Source organism: Camelus dromedarius, chromosome 17 (assembly GCF_036321535.1).
Source record: "Camelus dromedarius isolate mCamDro1 chromosome 17, mCamDro1.pat, whole genome shotgun sequence".
Taxonomy (NCBI): domain Eukaryota; kingdom Metazoa; phylum Chordata; class Mammalia; order Artiodactyla; family Camelidae; genus Camelus; species Camelus dromedarius.
The window spans coordinates 44,677,963-44,703,402 of NC_087452.1; the positions used below are offsets into that span (position 1 = coordinate 44,677,963).

Below are 25,440 nucleotides of genomic sequence, written 5' to 3' on the forward strand. Positions count from 1 at the left end.
ACCCCTTCAGGGCCAGTCACGCCCACCTCTCACCCTGCCTGTTGGCTGCCAGGAACCCGCAGTCACCTTTCCAGAGAACTGCCCTCCTGACCAAGCTCTCTGCCTTCAAAGGTACACCCTGCCCCCGAAAGGACCTCCTGCAGCCAATACCTGACTGATGAAGGCTGTCATGAGATTCTCTGACAGGAACCCCCACAAAAAACCACATGCGTTTGGACCCCTGACTCAGGCTCTGCTAACAACCTGAGAGAACTCCAGTTTCACTTGCAGCCTGCACCCACCCACCCATCCTCCCCACTTCAGTAAACGGCAACTCCACCCTTCCCAAAACCTCGAGGTCGCCATCAGCCTGTCTCTTTTCTCTTACACTCTACATCCAATCTTTCAGCAAACCCCATTGGCCCTGCTTGCAAAATAAATCCGCGATCCGACCCCTTCCTTCTCCGCACCTCCCCTGCGGAGTCCGCAGCCGCATCCCTCTTGCCTGGAAGTTTGCAGCCGTCCCCTCACCGGTCTTCCTGTTTCTATGCTTGCTCACTGGCAGGCTTCTCGCGAGCTGGCCGCCGGTCTGATCCTTGTAAAATGTAAGTCAGCTGAGGTTCGGGTCTGCTTCACGGCTCCCGCCCCACTCGGAGTAGAACGGCCTTACACGGGCCCACGGGGCTGAGCCACCTGCCCTCACTTACGGCCGACGCTGTCCTCAAACGGGACTGACCGACCACTGTGGGGCTCGGAGATGCCAAAGGGTCTGGCGAAAGCCACCTTTCTGTCCTCCACACTGCCCACCCAACTTCTTTTCCAACGGGCGCCACAGAGGGTGCAGGGCAGACCATGTTCAGACGTTTTATTTAGCCTCTGTCCTCACCGTCCTTGCTGGGTCAGGGGTGGGAAGAAAGGATACCAAAGTCTGGAAAAGCAGAAAGGCTTGAGGAGGCTTTTATAATTACCATCTTGGAGAGAAATTTTTCTTATTTAAAATATACTGATTTTCTGGAAACAAACGAACAAACCCCCAACCATGAAAAGCTGTCCTTCTGACCAAAGTGGTGAGAAAGGCAGGTATGAACATGGAGAAAGCGAGTGTGCGGCTGGGAGGCGGGGGGACTCGGGGACGCAGGCTCACCCCTCGTCAGACGGAGCGAGAGACGGAGCTTCGCTTTCACTCCGCAGAGCAGAGAGAAGGCTCTGAGGTATCAACAACTTGGGCTGCGGGGAAAGGGAAGAGTCTGTGTTTCCTGAACGTGGAAGGGAGGTGTCTCTGGCTGCGGGGCATTAGCTGGGCTCCTCCAGCTCCAAGAGGTCATCCAGGTACTCCACAACCTCTCCCTGTAAGAGACAACGAGGCACCGCGGTTAAGTGGGCTCCCTGACCTTAAAAGGCTGATGAGCAGAGACTGTTTCCAGGAATGTACTGCCTGCACCTGGGGGCTGGAGCAGCCTTTCCCCCGCCCCTCGGGCCAACAGGACCTGACTTCTGGGAGGGGCCTGGCTTCCCTTCCATGTGAACTTGGAGTCCAGTGCTCCGAGACCCCCACAGATGGCCCGGGTGACAGGGGCAGTCCAGCACCCTCTGAAAGACCCTGTTTAGTGCCCCTTCCTCTGCGCACCCCTCCCTTGTCCCTACACCCCCTCCCATCAGCAGTGACGCCACAGGAAGGCTTTCTGTCTGTTCCCTTTCTGCCTTCATCACCAGACCATGAGCTTTTCCAGGACCAGGACCTGGGTTCCGGTTTTTCCCCAGAGCCTGGCACACACAGGTCTCAGTCAACCTGCCGGAAGTGAATGACAGCATGTACTTGTGCACACGGCTGGTGTCAATGAAGCAGCCACTCCACTCAAACGAGAGACGCTGGGGGACAGGGACCCACTTGCCCACTGTCGGCACAGGAGCCCAGCAGCTCCCTCCTTCTGCAACCAGCCTTAAGCCTCTACCTGGAACAGCCCAGCGTGCTCTCTGATCTTCTCTGCGATGATGTCTCTCCCCCGATACATCTGAGCCACCAGCTGATGACACAGCTTCCCTTGACTGCAGGGAATGAGTGAGCCACCAAGGAAGCCAAGCCCCTCCGATGGTGACCACCCTCTGCCAAAGCCTGGCCTCCCTCACAGAGGCGTCCATCCCTGGCCAAGAGCTTCTCTGCTCCTTTTGATATCTGAATACAGAGAGATTCATAAAATCGCTCAGCATCTGAAAATAGTTTAAAAAATCGATCCAGTACATGAAACACAAAATGGATCGTATTATTTTCATCAAATACCTCTACCACATCACGCCTGAGATGAGGCACTCAAGGTATGGGAGTGGAAGACGACTGCTTGAAAGCCCAAAGTTCTTCAGTTGCTTTCTGGGCCCAGAAAGGAAAACACCATGTGGCAGAGGGATGTCGTGTGTGGCCGTGACGTCTGTTCCCAGAGTTACTGTTTCCTGCCGTGTGGCTGCTGGGACCCGGGGACGATGGTCCTGTTTGCTGCTAGCTCACTAGCAAGTGTCCACGGCCACAGACATGAAAGAAACACATGGCCCTAGAAGGCCCGTGGGGCGGAGGCCGTTGGTACCTCGCTCAGATCTGCTCTCCAGACACCCATCCCCCAGGTGCGGGGGGGGGGGGAGTCTCGTGGCTGAAAGCTGCCTTTTCTTTGCATGATTGAACTTGGCCTCAGGGAGTGGCCCCACCAGGGGGCTGCTGCTGCCAGCAACCAACAGGAGACTGATAGGACGGTCGGCAGAAGACAGGGAGAGCCTGGTGGCACAATTCACACTCCAGCGCTCCCCCACGGGATCCGGCTAACCTGGCTGCCGCTGAAACCACATGTCTACCTGGCTCCTTCCCCCGCCCCTCACTTCCTTTCTTCCCGGGGAGCATGCCCTGAATAAATCACTCCAGCAAATTATAATCTAAGAAATTTAAACTTTCCCAAAGCAAACAATGATCAGAACCCGAAATGTGAAGCATCTATTTCAGCTTGCTTTGCAAATTTTCTAAAACAAATAGGGCCTCTGCAAAATGCTTCACCGGTGTACAGACTCTCAGGCGTTCTTACACACATTTCAACCCCAGGAAGACAAAAGGGAGGGGACCACAAGTATCAGGGGCTAAACTGTACTGAGGCTTTGGTTCAAAGTAGCATTTTGTCCTTTGGAAATTTTAAAGATTAACTAAGAATTCTGTTGTCTTGGGTATAGTTTATTTCAAATTATCATTTGCCATCATTTGATATATAATTAATTAAAACACAGCTCATTCTTTAGACATTCTTTCACAATTCTAAAGCCTCAGTTTAATAACCAACTACTCTTGGATTTTCCGTGGAGCCCTATTATCTTGAGAGTACCAAGTCCAAGAATCCTGGTCATTTTATTTTTTCCCTTTTGTTTTTTAATTTTAATTTTTGAATTGAAGTATAGTTGGTTTACAATATTATATTAATTCCAGGTATACAGCAGAGTGATTCAGTATTTTTACCGTTTATATTTAATTAAGTTATTATAAGTAATGGCTGTAATTCCCTGTGCCACACAACATATCCTTGTTGCTTCTCTATTTTATACATAGTAGTTTGTATCCGTTAATCCCATACCCCTAATGTGCCCCTCCCTGCTCCCCCTTCAATGGATATGATTTGTTTCCTGTAAGAATCCTAGCAGTTTTAAAGCCTGGAATAAGCCTGATCTATTCATTAGGTGGTTACTAACCAGCCGTGTGACTTTGAGCAAGTCACTCTACCTTTCTGAGTTTGTTTCCTCATCTGTGACATGAGAGAGCTTCACTAAATCTCATAGTCTCATCTTATTCTAATATTTGTGATTTGTTTTCTAAATATCTTGTTCTTGTATGTTAAAAGCCTTCAAAGCAGTCATTGCCAGGAATTCCATCTCTGAGAATTTATCCAAAGGAAATGATCAGTGAAGAGGTAACAGACTTAGTTACTGCTGCGATAGTTATAAAAGCAAAAAGTTGGAAGCACCTTAAATGCTAGAAAAAGAGCTTTATCTTGAAAATGCATGCTGTGGAATATTAGTCATTAAAAAGTCAACTTTATAATGAGCATTAACTAACAAGGCTAACAAAAACCACATGATCACCTCAATAGATGCAGAAAAAGCATCTGACGAAATTCAGCACCACTTCATGATAAAAACATGTGACAAACTAGGAACAGAAGAGGAACTTCCTCAACCTGATAGGCACCTACAAGAAAACCTACAGCTAAGAATATACTTAGTGCTGAAACAGAATGTTTTCCTTCTAAGATTGGGAACAAGGTGGGAGGGTATAGCTCAGTGGTAGAGAGCATGCTTAGCATGCATAAGGTCCTGGGTTCATTCCCCAGTACTTCCATTAGATAGATAGATAGATAGATAGATAGATAGATAGATAGATAGATAGATAAACAAAAATAATTACCCTCCCCCCTAAAAAAAGTTTAAAAAAAAAAGACTGGGAACAGGACAAGGATTTCCACTCTCTCTTTGTATTCAACATCATACTAGACGTTTTAGCCAGGGCAATTAGCCAGAAAAATACATAAAAGACATTCAGACTTGGAAAGAAGACACAAAGCTATGTATACTCATAGATAACATGATCTTGTATACAGAAACTCGTCAGGAATCCACATACACACAGAAAAATTAGAACGGATAAACAGGTTCAATTAAGTTTGCAGGATCACAATATCAATATACAAAAGCCAACCGTATTTCTATATGCCAGCAATGAACAACTAGAAAATGAAAATAAGAAAAACCGTTCCATTTGCAATAGCACCAAGAATAACGGAATGAGAAAATCTTATTGAAAGAAGTTAAAGAAGACCTCAATAAGTAGAAAGACATCCCACACGCATGGATCAGAATATTTAATACTGTTAAGATGTCAATACTACCCAAAGAAATCTTCGGAGTCAGCATAATTCTTATCAGAAATCCCAGCTGCCTTTTGCAGAAATTGGCAAGCTGCTCTTATATTTCATACGGAAATGCAAGGGGCCCAGAAGAGTGAAAACAATCTAGAAACAGAAGAACGAAGTTGGAAGGCTTACATTTCCCAATTTCACAATGTAGTTCAAAGTTCAGTACTCAAGACGGTGCAGTACCAGCACAAGGACAGAAATCTAGATCAATGGGATGGATTTGAGAGTCTAGAAATAAACCATCACATTTAAGGTCAACTGACTTCCTACAAGGGTGACCAGACAATTCAATGGGGAAAGAAAGTCTTTTCAACAAATGGCGCTGGGACAAATCTACATGAACATACAAAAGAGTAAAACCCTACCTCACATCATATATGAAATTAAGAAAAAACAGAGTGTAGATCTAAATGCAAGTGTTAAAACTATAAAAATCTTAGGGAAAAAACATAGTAAATTTTAGTGATCTTGGGTTAGATAGTAGTTTTTTAGGTCTGACACCAAAAACACAGGCAACAAAAGAAAAAATAGATAAGCTGGATTCCATTAAAATTTAAAACTTTTGTGCTTTAAAATATCATTAAGAAAATAAAAAGACAACCCACAGATTGTAAGGAAATGTTTGTAATATATTTGACAGGGGGCTTCTAACCAGAATATATAAAGAACTCTTACAATTCAACAATAAAAAGACAAGAACCTGATTAAAAAAAGGGCAAAGGATTTGAAGAGACTCAACATTTCTCCAAAGAAGATACATACGTGGCTAATAAGCATATGAATAAACTCAGCATTACTAGTCAACAGGCAAATGCAAGTCAAAACCACTATGAGGAACCACTTCACGCCCACTAGGATGACTATAATGAAAGACTGACACGGTAAGTGATGATGAAGACGTAGCCAATTAGAAGATCTCAGACATTGCTGGGGGGAATGTGAAATGGTTCAGCCACTTTGGAAGATGGCCTGGCAGTTCCTCAACAAGTTAAACTTAGAGTTACCATATGACCCAGTAATTCCACTCTTGAGTGTAAGAGAATTGAAAACTTTTGCCCAAACAAAAATTTGTACAAATCATTATTCAAAGTAGCCAAAAAGTGGAAACAACCCAAATGTCCATCAACCAAGGAATAAACATGTGGTATATCCATACAGTAGAGTATTATTCAGCAATAAAAAGAACTTTCTAGGGGGCAGCGGGTATAGCTCAGTGGTAGAGCATGTGCTTAGCATGCACGAGGTCTTGGGTTCAATCCCCAGTACCTCCATTTAAAAATTTTTTTAAAAAGGAATTTTTACATGCAACACAATGCATGTTATAACACAGCTAAACCTGGAAAACATTATGCCCAGTGAAAGCAGCTCATCACAAAGACCAGATACTGTTGACTTCATTCATATGAAACGTCCGGGACAGACAAATCCATAGAGACAGAAAGCAGGTTGGTGCTTGCCGGGAGCTGGGGGCGGGGTTGGGATGGGCACAGGGGAAGGAACAGGAAGTGACTGCCAATAGGTCTGGGCTTTCTTTTGCTGATGAAAATGTTCTGAAGTTTGACAGCAGTGATGGAGGCACAACTTTATGAATATACTAAAACCCACTCCATTGTACACTTAAGAAAGGAGAATTTTATGATATGTGAATTGTATCTCAATAAAGCTATTCTAGAAAAATATAACAAGGAAAACTGCTCACACTACACTGGTAAGTGGAAAAGCCATGATATATAATTGCATTCAAGTGTGTAGTGAGTACATACCGGAAATGTGCAGGAAAAAAGCTGGAGGTGCAGATACCAGAATATCAATAGTAGCTGCCTGCTAGATAATCAGGGACTCTCCCTGCCCCCTTTTCCTAAATACGCTTTTTTCCACTTTTTGAAACTGCAGCAGCCAACCTCATTTGCAACTGGCCAGCGTTTCTTTCTTTTCAGCATCCTTGCGATCTTCTCTCAGGCTCTGCTTCAAGAAAACCCCACCGAAGACACACCGCACAGGTGTCACCTCCTGGTTTAGAAGCACTCTCAAGTGCAACGTGTTATTTCGTGCTCCCAACCCTGTGTGGTCAACGTTACTAATCCCATTTTGTAGACAAAGGACTGAGGCTCAGGGGAGTTAAATGTGTGCTTGTGGTGAGTCCCTCCCAGGCAAATTTGTGCGCAGAGAACAAATTCCACGATCCATCTTACCAAGAAGTGTTTCCCTGAAAACTGGAGCAGTGCAAAGAGCAGGCGTGGAGGCTCAGGGCCCCTGGGTCAGGCCCAGCAGCTCCCAGAACTTTCCTGTCCCCCACGCTCCCATCTATGGAGTGAGGGGTCAGACCAGAGCAAGCTCACAGCTCTCTTCCAGCTCCAGTGGCTGGCAAGTCCCCAACTGTCTCACAAAGCACTTTCCAGTTTGTTCCAGATGTATCTCTCTATACGCTACCCCTAACGATGGCTTTTCTGCGACGAGGCTACCCCACCACAGAGTGACTGCCCCCACCCAGCTGAGTCTCTGCCACAAAAGGAGTCAGCTGAGTGAGGCTGTATCAGGAACTTCAAGCAATCCCAGAAAGAGAGAATCCCAGAGAAGGATAAGATGCCTAATTTACGAAAAGGAAAGGAAAGGAAAGATCTAACAGAAAAATTGGGATGTGGGTTTCCCAGGGTCTTTGCTGGGCTGAGTAGCTGCAAACTCACTGCATTTTTATCAGGTTAGGAGCTGACGGCTGGCTGGGAGGGATGGGCCCCCAGAAGCAGCCTCCTCCTCTGTCAGGAAACGCGGTGCTTCACCCGGGTTTCCTAGAAAGCCACACCCACCTCGGCCCCCAGGCCAGCGCTCTGACTTTGGTTAAAACGCCCACAGGAACTGTGTTTCTCCAGGTCCCTTTCTGTTTCTTATTTCCGGGACGCCTCGGCCTTCCAAGTGATTTTAGCAAAGATGTGAGTAACGTTTTCTCTTGGCTGGACGAGCGCTAAACATGAAAACTTACCTCATCGTCATCCATGATGTGTTCCTTAGCGAAGTCATACAGCTCCTTCTGGAGTGTAGTCACGTTAAAGAACTGGACGGCTTCCTGTCCAGACACAGAGAACAGTATATGACCGGCCTTTTAATGGGAGAACTGGGGCAGGGGAAGCAGGGTATGGGATTTCTTTGGTGGGGGGGGGGGGGGGTGATGAAAAGGTTTAAAATTAAATAGTAGAAATGGCCGCCCAGCACTGTGAATATATGGAAATCATTGAATCGTGCATTTGGAAAGCATGAATTTTACTGTATATGAATTATACCTAAATTTGAAAAAAAGAGTGGCCAACTCCGAGTGAATAAAAGAGAAAGCGTGTGTGTGTGTGTGTTTGTGCCTGCGTGTCGGCCGGGCAGGAACTTGAGGGGAGACTATGTAAGGAAAACCGGGACAGCACACAGTAATCTCAGTGAAAATACAAGTTAAGGGCCAAGATCAATTAGAAAAGATCTTCTAAAAGTAACATCTTATCCATGGATTTCCCTGACAACACATGCAAAGCTGAGTTAGTCCATCAAGGGAATTAAATTTATCCATCCATAAACAAGCCTGCAAGGAAGATGTCAAAAAAAAAAAAAAAAAAAAAAGGAAAGAAAGAAAAAAGAAAAAAAGATCAAGCAGGTATATGTGTGTGTTGGGGAAAACGTTCATGATGAATTATTGAGACAAAGCAAGTCGCAAAACAGCTTGTAAAGTACGATCCTGTTTTTGTAAAACTAAACAAATACATGCTGTACACATGGTCAATGCATAGCTACATGTCAGTATGAGAGAGAAATACATGGGATTGTAAAGGAAGCTCACTTCCTAAGTGAAATATTTCTGCAAAGTTTTTACTGATTCAGAAATTAGAATAAAGCAATAAAATGTTAAAAGAGAAAAAAAAAAACCTACAGAAAGAAAAAATTTGAGTCTCCCTTCATTTTGGAAATAACCCTTCTCCTAAGGTGCAGAGCAGTCTCCCGGAGGTGGGAGGAAGGGGATGGAGGCAGGGGCCGGACGCCTGGTGCCCTGGCACGTACTGGTCTGGGCTGGAAATGCTCGTCCGAGAGCCCCCACTTGTCCTGGTGGTACCGGTAATACACCAGGTTCTGCTGCATGACCTTGTCGTCGGGGTCAAAGAGCAGGTAGCTGACGGCACAGGGGGCCGCGTTCGTCAGGTCGTTCACTGGGGGCAGGAGGAGAGAGGAACAGGAGGTCAGCCAACAAGTCACCAGCCACCCGCCCCGCAAGTGCAGCTTCCTAAAGCAAAAGGTCCCCAACAAGCAGCTTCTCCGCAGCGCCACCTCCGGGAAACCTGAGATGATGGGCATCCTGAGGTTCGTCTGGGGGATGAAGGGAAAAGAGGGAAGACGGAATGAGACAGAAGCCCCCTGGGTGTTCGTTCTAGCACATTCCACTCCAGTTGACAACCCAGGAACGCGACTTTTGCTAAAGCGCTGGTTGCCACGGTAACCAAATCTTAGGCATGGATAAAGCCTGCCACCTGGTGGCTATTTCCTGTAACAACAATTTAAAAACCTGTGCTTGGGCACACTTGCTATTCAGAGCCTGAGGCGTGTAAATAACACCTGCCCAAACCCTGCCGCCTGGTGGCTATTTTCCGTAACAGCAACTTAAAAACCGGGGCTTAGGACACTTGCTATTCAGAGCCTGAGGCGTTGTAAATAACACCTGCCCAAACCCTGCCACCTGGTGGTTATTTCCCGTAACAGCAACTTAAAAACCGGGGCTTAGGGACACTTGCTATTCACAGGGCCTGCCCGCAAGAAATGCCCTGGGGTAGGTAATTTGGAAAGAATTCAAAACAGGGCAGCCTTTGAAAAAGTAAATTTTGCTCATACTCTTTACCTATAATCTAGAAAGCAAAGATTTCCTGGCGGTGGGGCGGGGAGCAGGAAAAGCTAGAAGTTTGTTTTTTCAAGTGTTTAAAAGGTTTTGCCAACGTTTCTGATATGCAGAGTGATTTTCAGAGCAAATGAGGGATTTCAAAGGATTGACTAGTGAGTTGCCAGAGCCTGGAAGCGTCTGAAATACTTCTGAACTCCAGTGTTCCCAGGCGCACCCACCGAAACCAAGCCTGCCCAGAGGTTGGGAGACCCAAGCTTCAGAGTCCATCATGAGGCTAGCTCAGTGACGTGCTAGCACGGCTTCTCATGCAAATGAAACAAAAACACTAGCTTATGTCTTTAGCCAACAGAAAATCTATAAACTGCGAACCCAAGATCGGCAAAGTGTTGATAAATGTTGAGGCTGGGGGATGGGCACACGAGTTCATTAGACATCCTAATGTCTGTTTTTAAATTTCTACACGTTTCAAAATAAGTATGTAATTTTTAACAATTCTCATGAAAACAAGGCTCTTCCAAGTGTAGATGAATATAAGGCAACAATTAACACTGGGGCTTGGGGAGGAGAGGTGGAGGGTGCGAAGGGGTGGTTTGCTTTCGAAGTTTCTTCGTGTTTCTCCAAGATGTTTGGTTCACGGCAACAAGCCTGTACTACAAGCCCTTTAGAAAGAGCACTAATCAATCACTGATATTTTAAAGAGAGGGCTCTTCATAAGTAAAACCACAGCCTAGTAGAAAACTGCCCCTTCCATGCTAGAAGGCAATCAGTAAACATTTGCTGGGGACTTACTGTGAGTGAAATGCTGTCATATCACACAGAACTAGGCTCTCATCCTCTGTGCTAAATAATCCTTTACCAGACTGCTGGTGCCACAGGGGACCTTGGCAAATAAAATCTCATCCCTCCCTCCATGAAAGGGGACATCTGTTAAAAAGCCACTTCGCCCTCCTGTTGATCTCAGAAACGTCCCAACCCAGGGACATTTCAGGACCTTCCACTGCATCCTTAAATGAGATTTAGGCTGTTCTAAAATCAGGTTCACTGCAGAGAGAGCCCAGTTACCTTCCTCAGGAAGACCTGGTGTGAATGACAGTTTCAGAGAAACTTCTCAGGAGCAATCTTGAGTAGCAACAAAAATTAAAAATAAGAATTTTTTGGTGTGTGTAGGGGTAAATCAGGTTTGTTTGTTTGTTTGTTTGTTTAATGGAGGTACTGGGGATTGAACCCATGACCTGGTGAACGCTAAGCATCATGCACTCTACCACTGAGCTATACCTCCCCTCAAATTTTTTAATTTAAAAAAAAATTTAAAAAGAGAGAGAGAGAAAGAAAACAATTTTTTCCCCTTTTTTAACCTTCACCAGGCAAGGTTTTCAGGACAGCAGGTGGGCTTAAGAGGTAGGTAGGTAGGGGGCTGCTGTGGACAGAAGGGCCCCAACAAAGAACAGAGTGGCCACAGCAGGGAAGGAGGGCTGTGGAAGCCAAGCTCACATGTCACTCCTCCCAGGACATCCCTGAATCCCCAGCACTGGCCTTAGTTTGCAGAGCGGCCAAGGGGAAGCCAGCCAGGCACCTGCCGGTGGACCCAGGTATTTTTCACCAGTAGGGCAGGGTCGTTCCTGCTGCAACTGACCCTCGTAACCTCCCATGCTGATCACTGAACCACCAAGGTATGTGCTGTTCCAGCCCCAAGGTTACAGGGAGAGGAGGGAAGCCAGAAGAGACCAGCCCTGAAGTCTGAACTCTGAACTCCTTCCTCTCTCACGTGTGTTCCCCGCTGTCCACCTGGAAGGTTCTGACATAAACTCCAACGTCAGGCCAGGGGAGGACCAAGTGCAGTGAAACTCTTTTAACAATCTGAAAAGTAAGGCTGATGAGGTGGAGGAAAGGAAAGAATGATAAAAACAACAACACTTATATAGTCTGCTTTGTGCTAGTGTGTGAATTCCCTAAGCATTCCACAGCTATCAGTGCATTTAATCCTCACGACAATCTTATGAGGTTGGGACTATTATCCCCACTTTACAGATGTGGAAGCTGAGGCTTAGAAGGATCAGGTGCCTTGTCCAGACCTCCTGGATGATTACTTACACTTATAATAAGCAAACTGCAAATAATGATACATGGTAGCCACAAACTTCTCCACCGGATAGCCTCCTATAACTGGGGTGAGGTTCTCTTCGCACTGTATTTTGCATTCCAGAACTTCCACATAATGATCTGAAAGAACACACATACATTTTCAGAGTAGTGCCACCATTATTTTCTTTTTTTCATCCATTCTTTTTTTTTTTTTTAAGTATAGTCAGTTATAATGTGTCAGTTTCTGGCGTACAACATCATATCCTAGTCATGCATATACATACATGTATTCATTTTCATATTCTTTTTCTTTAAAGGTTATTATAAGATATTGAATATAATTCCCTGCGCTATACAGAAGAAACTTGTTTTTTTTTTCTTTTAATCTATTTTTATATATAGTAGCTAACATTTGCAAATCTCAAACTGCCAAATTTATCCCTTCTCACCTCCTTTCCCTGGTGAGCATAAGATTGTTCATTACTTTCTTAATACCACTTCTGTCCTGCCCCTAAACAATGAAGGTAAAAGGTAAAAATGACAAATGATAATGATAGATGATAAAATGACGAAAGTAAAATATCTGCAATGCTTATGATGAAGGGCTCAAGTCTTTCATGTACAAAATTTCCTAAAATCAATAAGAAAAAGACAAAAGCCTGCTAAAAAAAAAAAAAAAAAAAGCCAAAAGGATGTTAACAGAAATTATAAAAGTGGCTAATAAAACATTGTGAGAACAGGCTTTGTAATCAAGAAGTATAATCTAAAGTAATGTAAACTGTTAAAAATCTGACAACACCCGGTGTGAAGGAAAGAATGGTGGGACTCAAACTTTCAGATTCTGATGGGAGGGAAAAATGGGAACAAATTTTTTGAAGAGCAGCTTGGCAAAATTTTTCCAAGGTTAAAACACACATGTCGTCTGACTCAGTCGTCTACTTGTGGGAAAATTTTCTTTAGACCTAGGGACGCATAGCGAACAAGCTTGGAAGTAACCTAAGTTTCCATCACTAGGATGGTGATTAATAAATGATGGTACATGTGCACAAGAGAATCCACACAGCCTTTAATTTTTCCTTTTTTTATTTGCAGGGTGGGTAATTAGGTTTATTTGCTTATTTGGTTTTTCACTGGAGGTACTGGGGATTGAACCCACGATCTCGTGCATGCTAAGCATGTGCTCTACCACTTGAGCTATACCCTCCCCCCTTACACAGCCTTTAAAGGAGAGTAGGTGGGTGGGAATAGAGTAACAGAGAAAGATGTCAAAGACTACATTTCCCAGCCTCCTTTGCAGTTAGGTTGGGGCCGTAGGACCAGCTGAGCCAATGAGATGTAGGATATTCATTATTCTTTTTTTGGATTAAGTCTACACAGTCCAGTGTCTACATTACACTCACAGCACATCTCAGTCTGGACCAGTGTCATTCAAGTGCTCACTAGCCATGACTGGCCGATGGTTCCCTACCATGCTGGATGGCACAGAGGGAAGGACTACAGACGTACAAAGACATCCTAAACATCCCTCAGAAGTATTGTTAGCATTTGTGTTGGTGTGATACGCTTGAAACCGTTTTAGGTAAGGTAAGAAAAGCACATAAGGAAATATGCTATGTGTTTGAGAAGTCAGATTTTCACTGCATAAAAAAGTATACAAATAAAAAGTCAAAGAATCTAAGAAATACCCTGCAATTTTAAGTTTGCTCAGTTTGCATTGTAAATAGTGACAGGAGCTCAAATGTGGATATGTGACTGATAAATTCCTGTCGCTATTTGCAATTCAAACTTAAATATATGCAGGTACGAGGTTGGCAAGGTACTGCCCTGGATCCCCCACTGCGTGGTCGTCTTGGGCTGGTGCCTCCCCCAGCTGAAGGCCACTGCCTCTCCCAGGGTGCAGCCTTTGGGAGACACCTTCTGCCTGGCTGTTTCTCCTTCCTCCCCTCAGCCTGGGAGATAACAGCTCAGCCACCAGCACTGGTGTCACCCTTCACCCTCACTTCTGTAAATAGCTCCTTCTTTTATTGGGGGTGGGAGGTTAGGTTTATTTATTTATTTATGTATTTTTAGAGGAGGTACTAGGGATTGAACCCAGGATCTTGTGCATGCTAAGCACACACTCTCCCCCTGAGCTATCCCTTCCCTGTAAATAACTCCTGCTTGAGCTACCTTGATGGATGTGCACCGTCTATTTCTGGTCAGGACTCTGACTGACACAGAAGGAGACGTATTTTTCACAGTCTATTCCTTTATGTCTTTCACAACCTATACTATGTGCACATATTAACTCTCAGAAATAAAGTTTGAGATTAAGTACAATGTACCCCTGCGCAGGTGAGACACTATTTCATTGGAATTAAGAGGTGAGGCTGGGTGGCAGGGGAGGGTATAGCTCAGGGGTAGAGTGCCTGCTTAGCATGCATGAGGTTCTGGGTTCAACCCCCAGTACCTCCACTGAAAAAAAAGAGGTAAGACTGGAGTCAGAACACCTGGGTTCAAATACCAGCTCTTCCCCCAAGGACACAATGGACAAGACTTAACTCACTATGCCTCAGCTTTCTCAGCTGTAAAAAGGGAGAATGCCAGCACCTTTCTCATAGGGTTAGAAAACTGAGATAATACACAAAAAGAACACAGAACAAAGCCTGGTCTCTAGTCAGAGCTTACCTAATGTTACCTTTGCTGACAAATATTTTTTTAATCTACAGCTGAAACACGGCAGCTCCAAGTAAGCAGCCTGTGGCTGGCTTCCCTCTGTTGTGAGTACCAGGAGAACTCCTGACACCAGAGTGTGAAGGGAGGCTGCAGGAGCACTGGCCAAGGCATGTGGTGTGAGGTCCAGGCGTGAGCACCGGCAGCTGCCAGCACCACAGAGACAGGCAGCCAGACATTCTCGCCTCCTGATAGGAGAACCCAGCACCAGCTAGGAAGTAGTCCTGCTCCCCCCCCCCAACAAAAAAAGAATCAAACCTGAGTCGGATCAAGCTTCTACACCCAACTACCAAGTCATAAGAAATACAGAAGGCAGAGGACTAGGGGATACAGTCAGCAAAATCCAGGCCCTGGGACCCTCTATAGGATAAACGGCAGTTTCTTCAATAGTGAGGGGGAAAAAGACATGACAGAAGAACCTATAGACTAAAAGAGATTGAAAAGACAAGTAATTTGCTATAATAGGGATGGAACTTGAGGATATTATGCTAAATGAAATAAGCCAGTCACAAAAAGACCAATACTAAGGTCCTACTGTAGAGCACAGGGAACTACATTCAACTATAATGGAAAAGAGTATGAAAAGGAATATATGTATGTTTATGTATCATTGAATCACTATGCTGTGCACCAGAAATTAACACAACATTGTAAACCGACTATACTTTAAATTTAAAGAAAGAAAAGACCAGTCCTGTATGATTCTGCTTATATGAGGCAGCCAGAGGAGTCAAAATCAGAGAGACAGAAAGGAGAACGGTGGTTGCCACGCAGGGGTGAGGGGGAAGGGGAGTGAGCAGCTGGTGTTTAACGGGGTCAGAGTTTCAGTTTGGGAAGATGAGAAAGTTCTGGAGATGGATGGTGGTGATGGCTGCACAATGATGTGAATGTACTTAGCGCCACTGAACTGTACACTTACAGATGCTTAAAACGGTCACATTTTTGTTAAAAATCAAACCTTAAAAAGATAACCAAGCGCAATATGTGGACCTTCCTTTGAACCTGATTCAAACGAACAAATAGTAAATTACAGCACACGCACACGTTTATGACATTTCTGAGATAAATGGGACACTGGATACTTGATAACGAGATCAAGGAACTATTGTTAAAATTCTTTTAGGTGTAATAGTTTGGTGGTTATGTTGGAGGGAAAAAAAAAAAAAGAGTCCTTATCTTTTAGAGGTACCACAACTGAACCGCCACAGATGAAGTGATATAACACTGGGATTTGCTTTGTGATGTGGGTGGGAATGAGAGGACGCCCAGGTGGCCTTCTACCTTTACATGTGCTGGAAAGTTGCCGCAATCAAATTATCTCAGTAATGTGAGGCATGCATTGCTTAGGGGCCCATTTTTATTTCTCCAAAAGCCTGTGGGCATCTGTGATCAAGCAGGGCTGAGGAGGCGGACCTCTTCTGCAGGTCTGTGCCTGAACACCACACCCACTGTTTCTCCAGAAGCCCCTGCCAAGTCAGAGGCTGATCAAGGCAGGTCTCAGCCACCCCAGTTACCCATTCATACTGAAGCTCAAAAGTCCCTCAAAAGCCACTCAAGTCACCCAGCAGGCATGGGGCTCCCACAGGGACAGATGCCCCATATATCCAGGATACCGCCCACCACTACCTGCTATGGAGAGATAGAAATCCTTGAAGTCCTTGATCTCCCTGGAGCCCTCGCAGGCAGCGAGACACTCATAAAAGGTCTTGAAGAAGTCAGGGAGGGCCAGCTCCATGTCCGTGATGCACGTCCTCCAGTTCTCACCGTTGTAGGCTCGCACGGCTCGGATGAACAGGCTCTGGAAAGCAGAGAGAAGCCGAGCAAACTCCAGACGTGAAGGGAGGTGGATTTGGATCAGACCTCGTGGAGCTCCACTCCCGTTAGTTCTGGAGAAACCAGGCTCACCCTTAATTCAACAGGAAGCCAGTCGGTGACTCCCTCATGTCTAGACTTTTCTACCCTGTTCACAGGGGCACACTCCTCACTTCACCGAATTCAAAAAGTAGGGGGAGGGTATAGCTCAGCCTGACACACACGAGGTCCCGGGTTCAATCCCCAGAAGTAATAAATAGATAAACCTAATTACCTACCCCCTGAAAAAAAAATTAAAGTTAAATCAAAAAGTAGCAAGCCCTTGATAATAAAACCAAGCTTAATGCGGGGAGGTGATTTTAGGTTTCTTTATTTGTTTTTTTAAAAATTTTTTTAAACAGAGGTAATGGGAATTGAACCCAGGACCTCGTGCATGCTAGGCATACACAAAGCTCTACCCTCCCCCTAAAATCAAGTTTGAATCGAGGAAAAGGGAAAACCATCATGACAAATTGGAGCAGTGGGTGCCAGGGGCTGGGGCTGGGGCGGGGGCAAAGGCTTGACTGTATGAGGGAACTTTCTAGCAAAGGAGAATGTTTTCTAAATCATGATTATAGGGGTAGTTACATGGCTGCCTGCTATATTTGTCAAAACTCACTGAATTACACACTTGAAATTGGTAAACAAGTTTTAAATAAAGTATACTTCATAAGGGGGATTTTTAAAAATCAGGTCAGGAAAAAGGTGCAAGCTTATGAGCAGGTTTGGACACCCACCCCCTAACAGCGAAGCAGAAACCAGGAGTACCATGCATCCTGGGGCGGGCGGCCACGTGCCAGACTCAGGAAACTTCCAGGAATTCCTGCTAATTGTCGACCAGGTAAAAGGAGTAACTCGGGCTGAGGAAGCAGCTTGGTCTCACAAGAAATCAGTAGGGATCTTGGACACATGCAGAAACCTGCTAACTTGGAGGAGACAGGACAGGTCTTGAAATAAGCATGAGGCTCTCCATGCGGAGTTTTGTGTCCAGCTGCTCTGGATTTGGGGTCTTGGAGGGCTACCCCTTGGGCCTGGAATTTTCACCAAATTTAAGGCCTCAGGTAAAGAGGGTGGATCTCCTTACACCTCCCAGGCAGGTGGCACCCTGGGAAACAGTCAGGGGCCTTGCCTGGAGACGGGGTAAGGGAGCAGCAACTGCAGGCCGCTGGCTCTGCAGAAGCAGCGGGGAGGCAGCGGCGCAAGGAAGCTGTGCGGAGAGGGGGCCCTGGGCACGCGGGCCGGGGGACAGCCCGCCACGCCCAGCAGGACTCCAAGGAGGGCAGGCGGGCCCAGCTGTCTGCAGTTAAGCACAAGGTGCGGCCCACGTGCACACTGCTCCCCAAACCTGATGAATACAGGCAGGCAAGACAGTACAAAGGCTTCAGTCCTCTTTACGGGAGAATGGGAAAGGAGCAAGCAGCAGACAAGAGATTTCAACAACCTCTGGGAAGACAGAAAGCGGGATTATCACAGAGGAGGGTCTGCAAGGGAGGTGAGCCACACACCCGTAGGCACCTGCAGGCACCGGGGACCACGGAGGCTGGCACGAGGCACAGGACAGAAAGCAGGGCTGAGGGTCCGAGCAGGGCTGCGGGAGCCCTGGGTTCCCTGCAGCGCCCACCTGCTCACTGGACGGATCACATCTCCCAAATCCTCTCCTCGCCAGGGACTGGTGAGCTATTCTAAAGACTCTACCCTTCAAGGCTGAGGGGCCAGGGACGAGGCAGAGCAGAGCTGGGTCGAGGGTGGGCGGAAAGCCAGGAAGCAGGTGAGGTCTCCGACTCAGCTGTGAGGCCCCATCACTCTCCCCAGACTGGCTCTCGGACACCAGCAGACAAGCATGGACACCCCAGCAGCCCTGCAGAGGGTTGGAGCATCCTTCCCTGGAAAACTGAAGGCCCCAGGAAAGAGACTGCCCACTCCGTCTGAGGGTCACCACCTGTGGAAAAAGTGAGCTTGCAGTCTGGTTTCACTAGAGGAAACCCTGAGCCAGACCTTGGGATCTAACCGCTCCCACGGGTACTTCTGACACATCCCTGTGTTTTCAACCACGCCCACCCGCCACTGGTACCCAGCCCCCAGAGCGCGACGGCCCTGACAACAGTACGTGCTCAAAGGGCTTAGACTCTTCCCCTTCTTCTGGTCCTCACGTATCCTCATCAGAACTGCCCTCTGCAGATGTGCAGATGTCAGGAGCCTCTAATTGGTCGAGTCAGTCCCCCTAGTGCCTCTGTTCCCTTTCTGCCTTCAGACATAGTGTGTGTATAAAAATATAGGTTTCCTAGTTTCATCAGAAAGGAAGACTTACGGAGAAAGACAAATATCACATGATATCATTTATATGTAGAATCTAAAAAGAAAGGATACAAAGGAACTTATTTACAAACTGGAAATAGACTCAGTATAGATATAGAAAACAAACCATGGTCACCAAAGGGAAAAGGCATTGGGGGGAGGGATAAATTAGGAGTTTGGGATTAACAGATACACACTGCTGTATATAAAATAGATAAACAACAAGGACCTACTGTATAGCACAAGGAACTGTACTCAATATCTTGTAATAACCTACAATGGGAAAGGATCAAAAAAAGAATATATATGTAGGTACATGTATAACTGAATCACTGTGCTGTACACCTGAAACTAACACAACACTGTGAACCAACTATACTTCAATAAAAAGAAATTTAAAAAAGAAGAAATGGTGGGGGAGGGTATAGCTCAAGTGGTAGGGCGCATGCTTAGCACTCACGAGGTCCTGGGCTCAATCCCCAGTACCTCCTCCAAACACAAATAAATAAACCCAATTACCTCCTGCCTCCAAAAAAATTTTTTTAAAAGGAAAAAAAAAGAAATGAAGACATATTTCTGTTTCTTCTGTTCTTGGTCATTTTCAGATGATTTTCAATGCATGTCTTAATTCCACCAGCTTAAAACTGAATGATCAAATGACCATACTTCTAAAATGTGGCATTTGAAGGAAAAGTGGCTTTAAAAGCATCATGGAATGTAAACTCTCATTTTTAAATGTATCAAGTTTGTGCTAAAAAGGCAATCATTCCTATTGTCATAATATTCATCAAATACCATCAAAAATCACTAGAGGTCCTAAGATGTCAACAGCTGCTCGTTGAGACACCCTTCTTCAACGATTCACATTGCAACTAACCACCGTGTAAAAACCCAAATATACCTCGAATGACTTGGTTTCCAAGTCTTTAACGTAGTCCTCCGCATCAGGCAGGGTCTTGTAATAAGCCATGTTCCTCTTCATCATTTCGTCACCAGGATGCTTCAGCAGAAAGGTGTGAGCAGCTGCAATGGCTTTCGGAAGATTATTTGCCTAAAGTACAAAGGAGAAAGATAAGAGCTACTCACTGGGTGGTGAGCGAGATTTCTGCAAAACAAGAACGGTCTGTTCAGTCCTTCAGCAACTTTGTGCTTCTACACAACGTTTTCAGCTAAGGGTTCAGTGACTTCCAAGGCCCAGCAGGACCTTGTCCAGCCACTCTGGACGAGTGCTCATCCTCTGAAGGTGAGCAGATGGCCTCTGTGTGCCTGTCCCAGCCACACTCCACCGTCTCTGCCCTGCACCATGCCAGGGGGCTAGCTGTAAGGGCTGTCCCAGTGGACCCTCCTGCCTTCTGGCTTCCAGTGGATTCATCAGTGAGAAGCCCACCAGGAGACTGAAGGAGGGGAAGAGGCGATGGCTGGGCTGTGTAGTGTCCTGGCCTGCCCCCTGCACAGTCGCTCTCTTAACTGAAGGTCACACCCCTCCACCTGGTCTCTCCATCCCCTCCCTTGCCCCTTCTGGCCTGGGGTGGGGGTCACACCCCACTGTCGCTAGCCTTTGTAAATAACCCCCTTATTGGGGTGGGGGGAGGGATAAATTGAGACTTCAGGATTAACATAGACACACTGCTATATATAAAATAGATAAACAACAAGGACCTACTGTATATAGCACAGGGAAATATATTCAGTATTTTATAATAACCTACAATGGAAAAGAATCTGAAAAATATTTATATATATAACTGAATCACTGTGCTGTACACCCAAAACTAACACAACATTGTAAACTATACTTCAATATAAAAAAAAAAACTTCATTATTAAATATTCCGATTACCCGATATGAGTATACTGCATCTTTTCTGCCAGAACCTTGACAGATATATTGATATTTCCCAGGTCCCTCCCAGACCCTCTCCTTCACCATTCTCGACAACCCCCACCACCTCCTCACTTTCTCATCCGTTCACTCAGCAAATACGTGTTGAGAGCCTCCTACAGGCCAGGCGTTGTTCGAGGAAGTGGGTCCGGAACAATGAACAAAACAGTGGGGGAATAAACCCCTGCCTTTATGTACCCTACATACAAGGGAGTGCCCCCTACCTCCCAGCAACCTGGATCAAGAGCCTCTTTTATGTCACCCTGTGTTCTGTCTCCTCCCTTTTCACACCACCCTGAGAGCTAACACGCTTCCAGGCTCTGATCCTCCAAGGACCCAGCAGTGTCTGCATTCCTGGGATGTGGCACAGCTCCCCGGACAAGGCAGGACTCATAAGTACCAGTGACTTGGACACATCATGACTACATCATACTGTCATAAAAGGCGGTCATATTTCCCTCTCTTTTCTCCATATGGGTGCTGGCCGGCTGATTCTGAGTTTCACTGCCTCACGGGAGGTGGCTGTCTGGCCAGATCACAGGAACATGACAAAAGCCCCTGCTCGTGAGGGAACTTGGCGAGTGTGGGAAGAGGAGCAAAGTGGGAGAGGGAGCTGCGGGAAGAAGAGGGAGGAAGAGGAAGCCCCCAGGCAAGAAATAAGTCCCCTGTGGGGTCTGCAGGAGCCCCAGACCTCCAGGTTTTGTACCTGCAGGCAGAGCCCAGGAGAGCAGAGGTCCTCAGGGAGGAATGGTGTCCTGGGGCGGCCAGGAGGGGGCTCAAGGGGTGGGCAGAGAGGGTTATGGACACCTCCCTGTGTGGACACGTGAGCATCAACCAGAGGGGTTCCCCACCCCCATGGGCATCCTGGGATCACGGCATAACCTGGCCGTGGGAGGGGAGGCCCCGTACACGTGCCCAGAGGCTCCTCCAGCCAATCCAGAGGGACACTCGGGAATCAGGTTTAGAGAGAGAAAATAAAGGGGTATTCGGGACACTCCGGATTTCTGAGAATCAAAGGTAGCACAGGCCTGTGAGGATCTGCCCCAGAGTGCGAGCCCAGTCATCTGGAGACAGTGTCTGCCCTGGAGAAGTGGCGGGGGGTGACGAGGACAGACTCCCAGAGGTCACTGCTGCTATCTGGGGGACTGTGGCCTTGAGAGGGGCTGCCTCTGAAAAAGTTCTAAGGACAGCTTTGCACTTCGGGCTGGGAAAAGGCCAGTCTGGCTGCAGGAATGAAGGGAGGATGTATGAATGCAGCCCTTTTAAAGCATCTGCCAGTGAAATTAGATTCTCTGATTCTCAGAAGAGCCCTTCAAAAGAGGGGCACAGAGCGGGAATCTTAAGGGCTCTCACTCAGGACCTGAGCTTTACAAAATGGAACTCCTTCCTGAAGAGGAAAGGGAGACTTTACTCACTTTAACCCCAGCTTTGCCAGCTGGAGCATGGAGTCCCATCGTGGCAGCTAAACCTCTGAAAGACCCCCAGCAGGTTTTGGAGAAGTGGGCTGGGGGAGGGGGGCACCTACCTTGCCACGGGTTCCTAGGAGACAGCAGCCCCCAGTCGCCTGCTAAGCCAGCCACTCCTAAATCGTGGGGAGGACAGACCCAGGTCCAGGCAAAGGTGGGGTAAGTGTGTGTGCGAGGCAGCCAGCTCTGGCTGCTCAAGAGTCCAACAGTCATCAAGGACTTGATATAGTGCTGGGGCCCACCTTTCCCTCGGCCTGTGGGGAAGATGAGCATTTCATGGAGACAGCAGTCCCAGAGAGAACCCACAGCTCATGACAGGAACTTAAGATAGGCTGGTGGCATGAAAACCAGGGTGGGCTGGAGGGCCACCCACCAGGGGCATGACCCCTTCTCCAAAAGATCACATATCCACACCTCCTCACCTCACTCTGACAGTCTGAACCCCCCAACCCTGTCATCGTGTTCATCTCAGCATTCGTCCTCAATCACTGAGACAGAGGCCTGCAAATCAGAGTGACACAGCCATATCTACCCAAATCCTGCTACGGCACACAGCACTGTGTCTCCAGAGCCTACTATGGCCAGCCTTCCGGTGCCAGGTGGAGTATATGTGTCTATCATCAATTATTTTTCCTCTCCTCAGAAACAGAGTTTGACAATATAAATATCATTAAAGAAAAAAAATACATCAACCATACATATCACTACCCCAAATCACTTTTTCAGTGATTTTTCAGTTGGAGCAAGTAAGTGAAGATTCTGGTTTATTTATAAAATTCTAAACATTTCCCTATCCTGTAAAGAGATTGCAAACTGCCAAGACAGATGGTATTTTACTGACTTTTAAGTAAGTGATTGTTACAAGACCTACAAAGGGTTTTGAAAAGAAGCTAAGACCTTCCTAACCTTTGAGGATGCCACGATGGAGGAAACCCAGGCCTGATGGTCACAGGGAAATGTTCCTCCTCTCCTCCCTGTAACACTTGTTTCAAATTCACCCGTAAATCAATAGTAAAGAAATCAGAGCTTCCACTATTCTCCCCGTTTAAAAATAAGACGTTTCCCTCTTGATTATGCCTCTCAGATTTGGTTCAGAATGTATTTGCCGAAAGCTCTACAAAAAAGAGAGAGGATTAAACAAGTCATTTTTAACCTAAAAAATAGTGCTTGAATGAGTCAGCCTACATTCCTCAGTGTGTTGGGAATGTATTAATCTTACCCCCGGTTCTATTTTAAAACCGTTTTTCATTGCCAGGACAAACACTCACAAATCTGATATTTTATATAAAACTGTAACTAGGCATAGAAATAACCCAACTTTCCTCCTATTTAGGGTTTTGTGCTATTTTATGGCTCATATGAATGCAACATACTCGAGGCTCCGTTTCAGGGAAATATGAAAAACAGATCTTGCAGCCCAAAGACTCACGACAAAGTTTTTTAAAAATCGTTTTCAATGAGATAAAGTAGAAATTGGGCTTTGAGGTGGCTCTTTGCAAAACTCAGTTAAGACCTTCAAAACCTCTTTATCCAGTAACAGGGAATTCAGACCACTCTTAAAACGTGTGGGTCCCCACAGTCAAGGACTTTAAAGGACAAGGAACTGCAATTTATGGCTATGTTTAGCCAGCAATCACAGACAGAATCTTAGCAGCCCACAAAAAGGAGGACGACAACTGCGCTACATTCTAGACGAAAGAGAGCCGGCGGAGAGCGCCAGCCCTGATGAAACGCAACGCGGGAGTTCTGCTCCTCCAGGCAGGGAGGTATCCCTCCCAGGAGCCCTGGCCTTTCCTGGCTTCAGTTTCCTCCTCTTTAAAGGGACCAGCCGGCGCCCCATGTCCTCTTCTGCTCGGTTACTGAAAACACGCCTCACTTGAGAAAAGGAGATTTTAAACGGTATATACCAAAAAAGGAATCCGTCTTCAAATGACAGACACTGTGCTAGACGTTCTAGGTACGTTCTCCGCCTCAGAACAGAAAAGTATTTTCATCTGCAAGACGAAGAATGAGAGGACCAGGATTTAAAAGCGTCCTCTGTCAGCAATGGGTGAGAAAGAACAAGGTCAAGAAGGGGCGGAGGGACACCGCCCAGAGCGAGGAGCGGCGCCCGATCCGGGGGCGGGGCCTGGGCGGAGGGGCGGGGCCCGATCCGGGGGCGGGGCCTGGGCGGAGGGGCGGGGCGGACTTGCCTTGAAGTAGGCGAACTGCAGGAACTTGTAGGGCTCGCGGCGCTGGAAGTCGGCCAGCACTTCGCGGCTGGGCTGCGACTGGCGGAAGGCTGGCAGGCCCTGCTTGCAGCGCTTGAGGCAGTGCGCGCGGCGCAGCAGGCCCCCGAAGAGGCGCAGCTCTGGGTAGCGCGCGAGGCCGGCGGCGGGCTCGGGCTGCGGCGAGGCGCTGCAGTTGCGGTGGCAGAAGGCCTCGCTGTCGCGCAGCAGGCGGTGCAGCCGCAGGCTAATCTCCAGGTAGCCCACGCTCTCCGTCCAGTGCTCGCTGCTGTACTGGTCCAGCGCATGCCGGTAGGCCGACTCCAGCGGCATCAGCTCGTCCCGCGGGAAGCTGCGGAAGCTGTAGCGCTCGTACTGGGCGCGCCCCGAGCGCAGCGCGCAGCCCGCCCACAGCAGCGCCAGCAGCGCCGCGGCCGCGCGGCGCCCCGTCTCCATCGCGCCCGGCGGAAGGAAGGAAGGAGGGGAGCAAGAAGGAAAGGAAGCAGGAGGACAGCACAACGCGACGAGCGGAATGCTGTGGAGGCGGGGACGCCAGCCTCCGGCCCGCCCCGTCCGGCCGCCCCTCCCCATCCAGTCGGGGGGTCCAGGCGAAGCTGCCCGCGCGGGGAGGGTGTCCTGGGGAGGGCGCGCTGCCCTCTAGTTCCTGCAAGGTCTAACCCGTGATCCAGGGCTCCGCTGTTCGCTCCTTTGGTGACGGCGGTCTGCAAGCCATACGCGCCCTAGTGAATCACAGATAGCGCTGCTTAGACTTTATAATCACTTAGAGGACTTGGGAAAACGCAGATTCCTGGACGTGCCCCCAGAGTTTCTGATTCAGCAAGCCTGGCGGGGGTGGGGTGGTCTGAATATTTGCAATTCTAGCCGGCACCCTGGTGAGGCTGATGCTGCGATTCTACGGCCTACACTTTGATGGCACAGCGAACGACCTTACATTTCAGTCAGAGAGAAAGGTGGTGCATAAATAAAAATTAATAAGGATGTCAGGGGCATGGCATTTTGTAAATTATTAAGCTAATCAAGTTGAAGATACACACACTTTATGACTCTGCAATTTCCCTCTTCTGAATACACTCCAGAAATTTGTGTGCATTAAAAGATGTGGATGGAATGTTAAAGGCAGTACTATTATTTTTTTTAATTCCTTAAAGTT

General features: G+C 47.1%; 1 protein-coding gene across 1 annotated transcript; it reads right to left on the minus strand.

The window, feature by feature from the left end:
- Positions 1–829: 829 nt before the first annotated feature.
- CRTAP (cartilage associated protein) lies at positions 830–24,838 on the minus strand. The gene is made up of 7 exons (XM_064496804.1): positions 24,255–24,838; positions 19,616–19,765; positions 16,195–16,366; positions 11,866–11,994; positions 8,946–9,091; positions 7,891–7,974; positions 830–1,326 (listed from the first exon to the last, which is right to left on the minus strand). The coding sequence occupies exons 1-7, from the start codon at positions 24,723–24,725 to the stop codon at positions 1,273–1,275; spliced, it is 1,206 nt and encodes a 401-aa protein (XP_064352874.1). The 5' UTR covers positions 24,726–24,838; the 3' UTR covers positions 830–1,272.
- Positions 24,839–25,440: the final 602 nt, after the last annotated feature.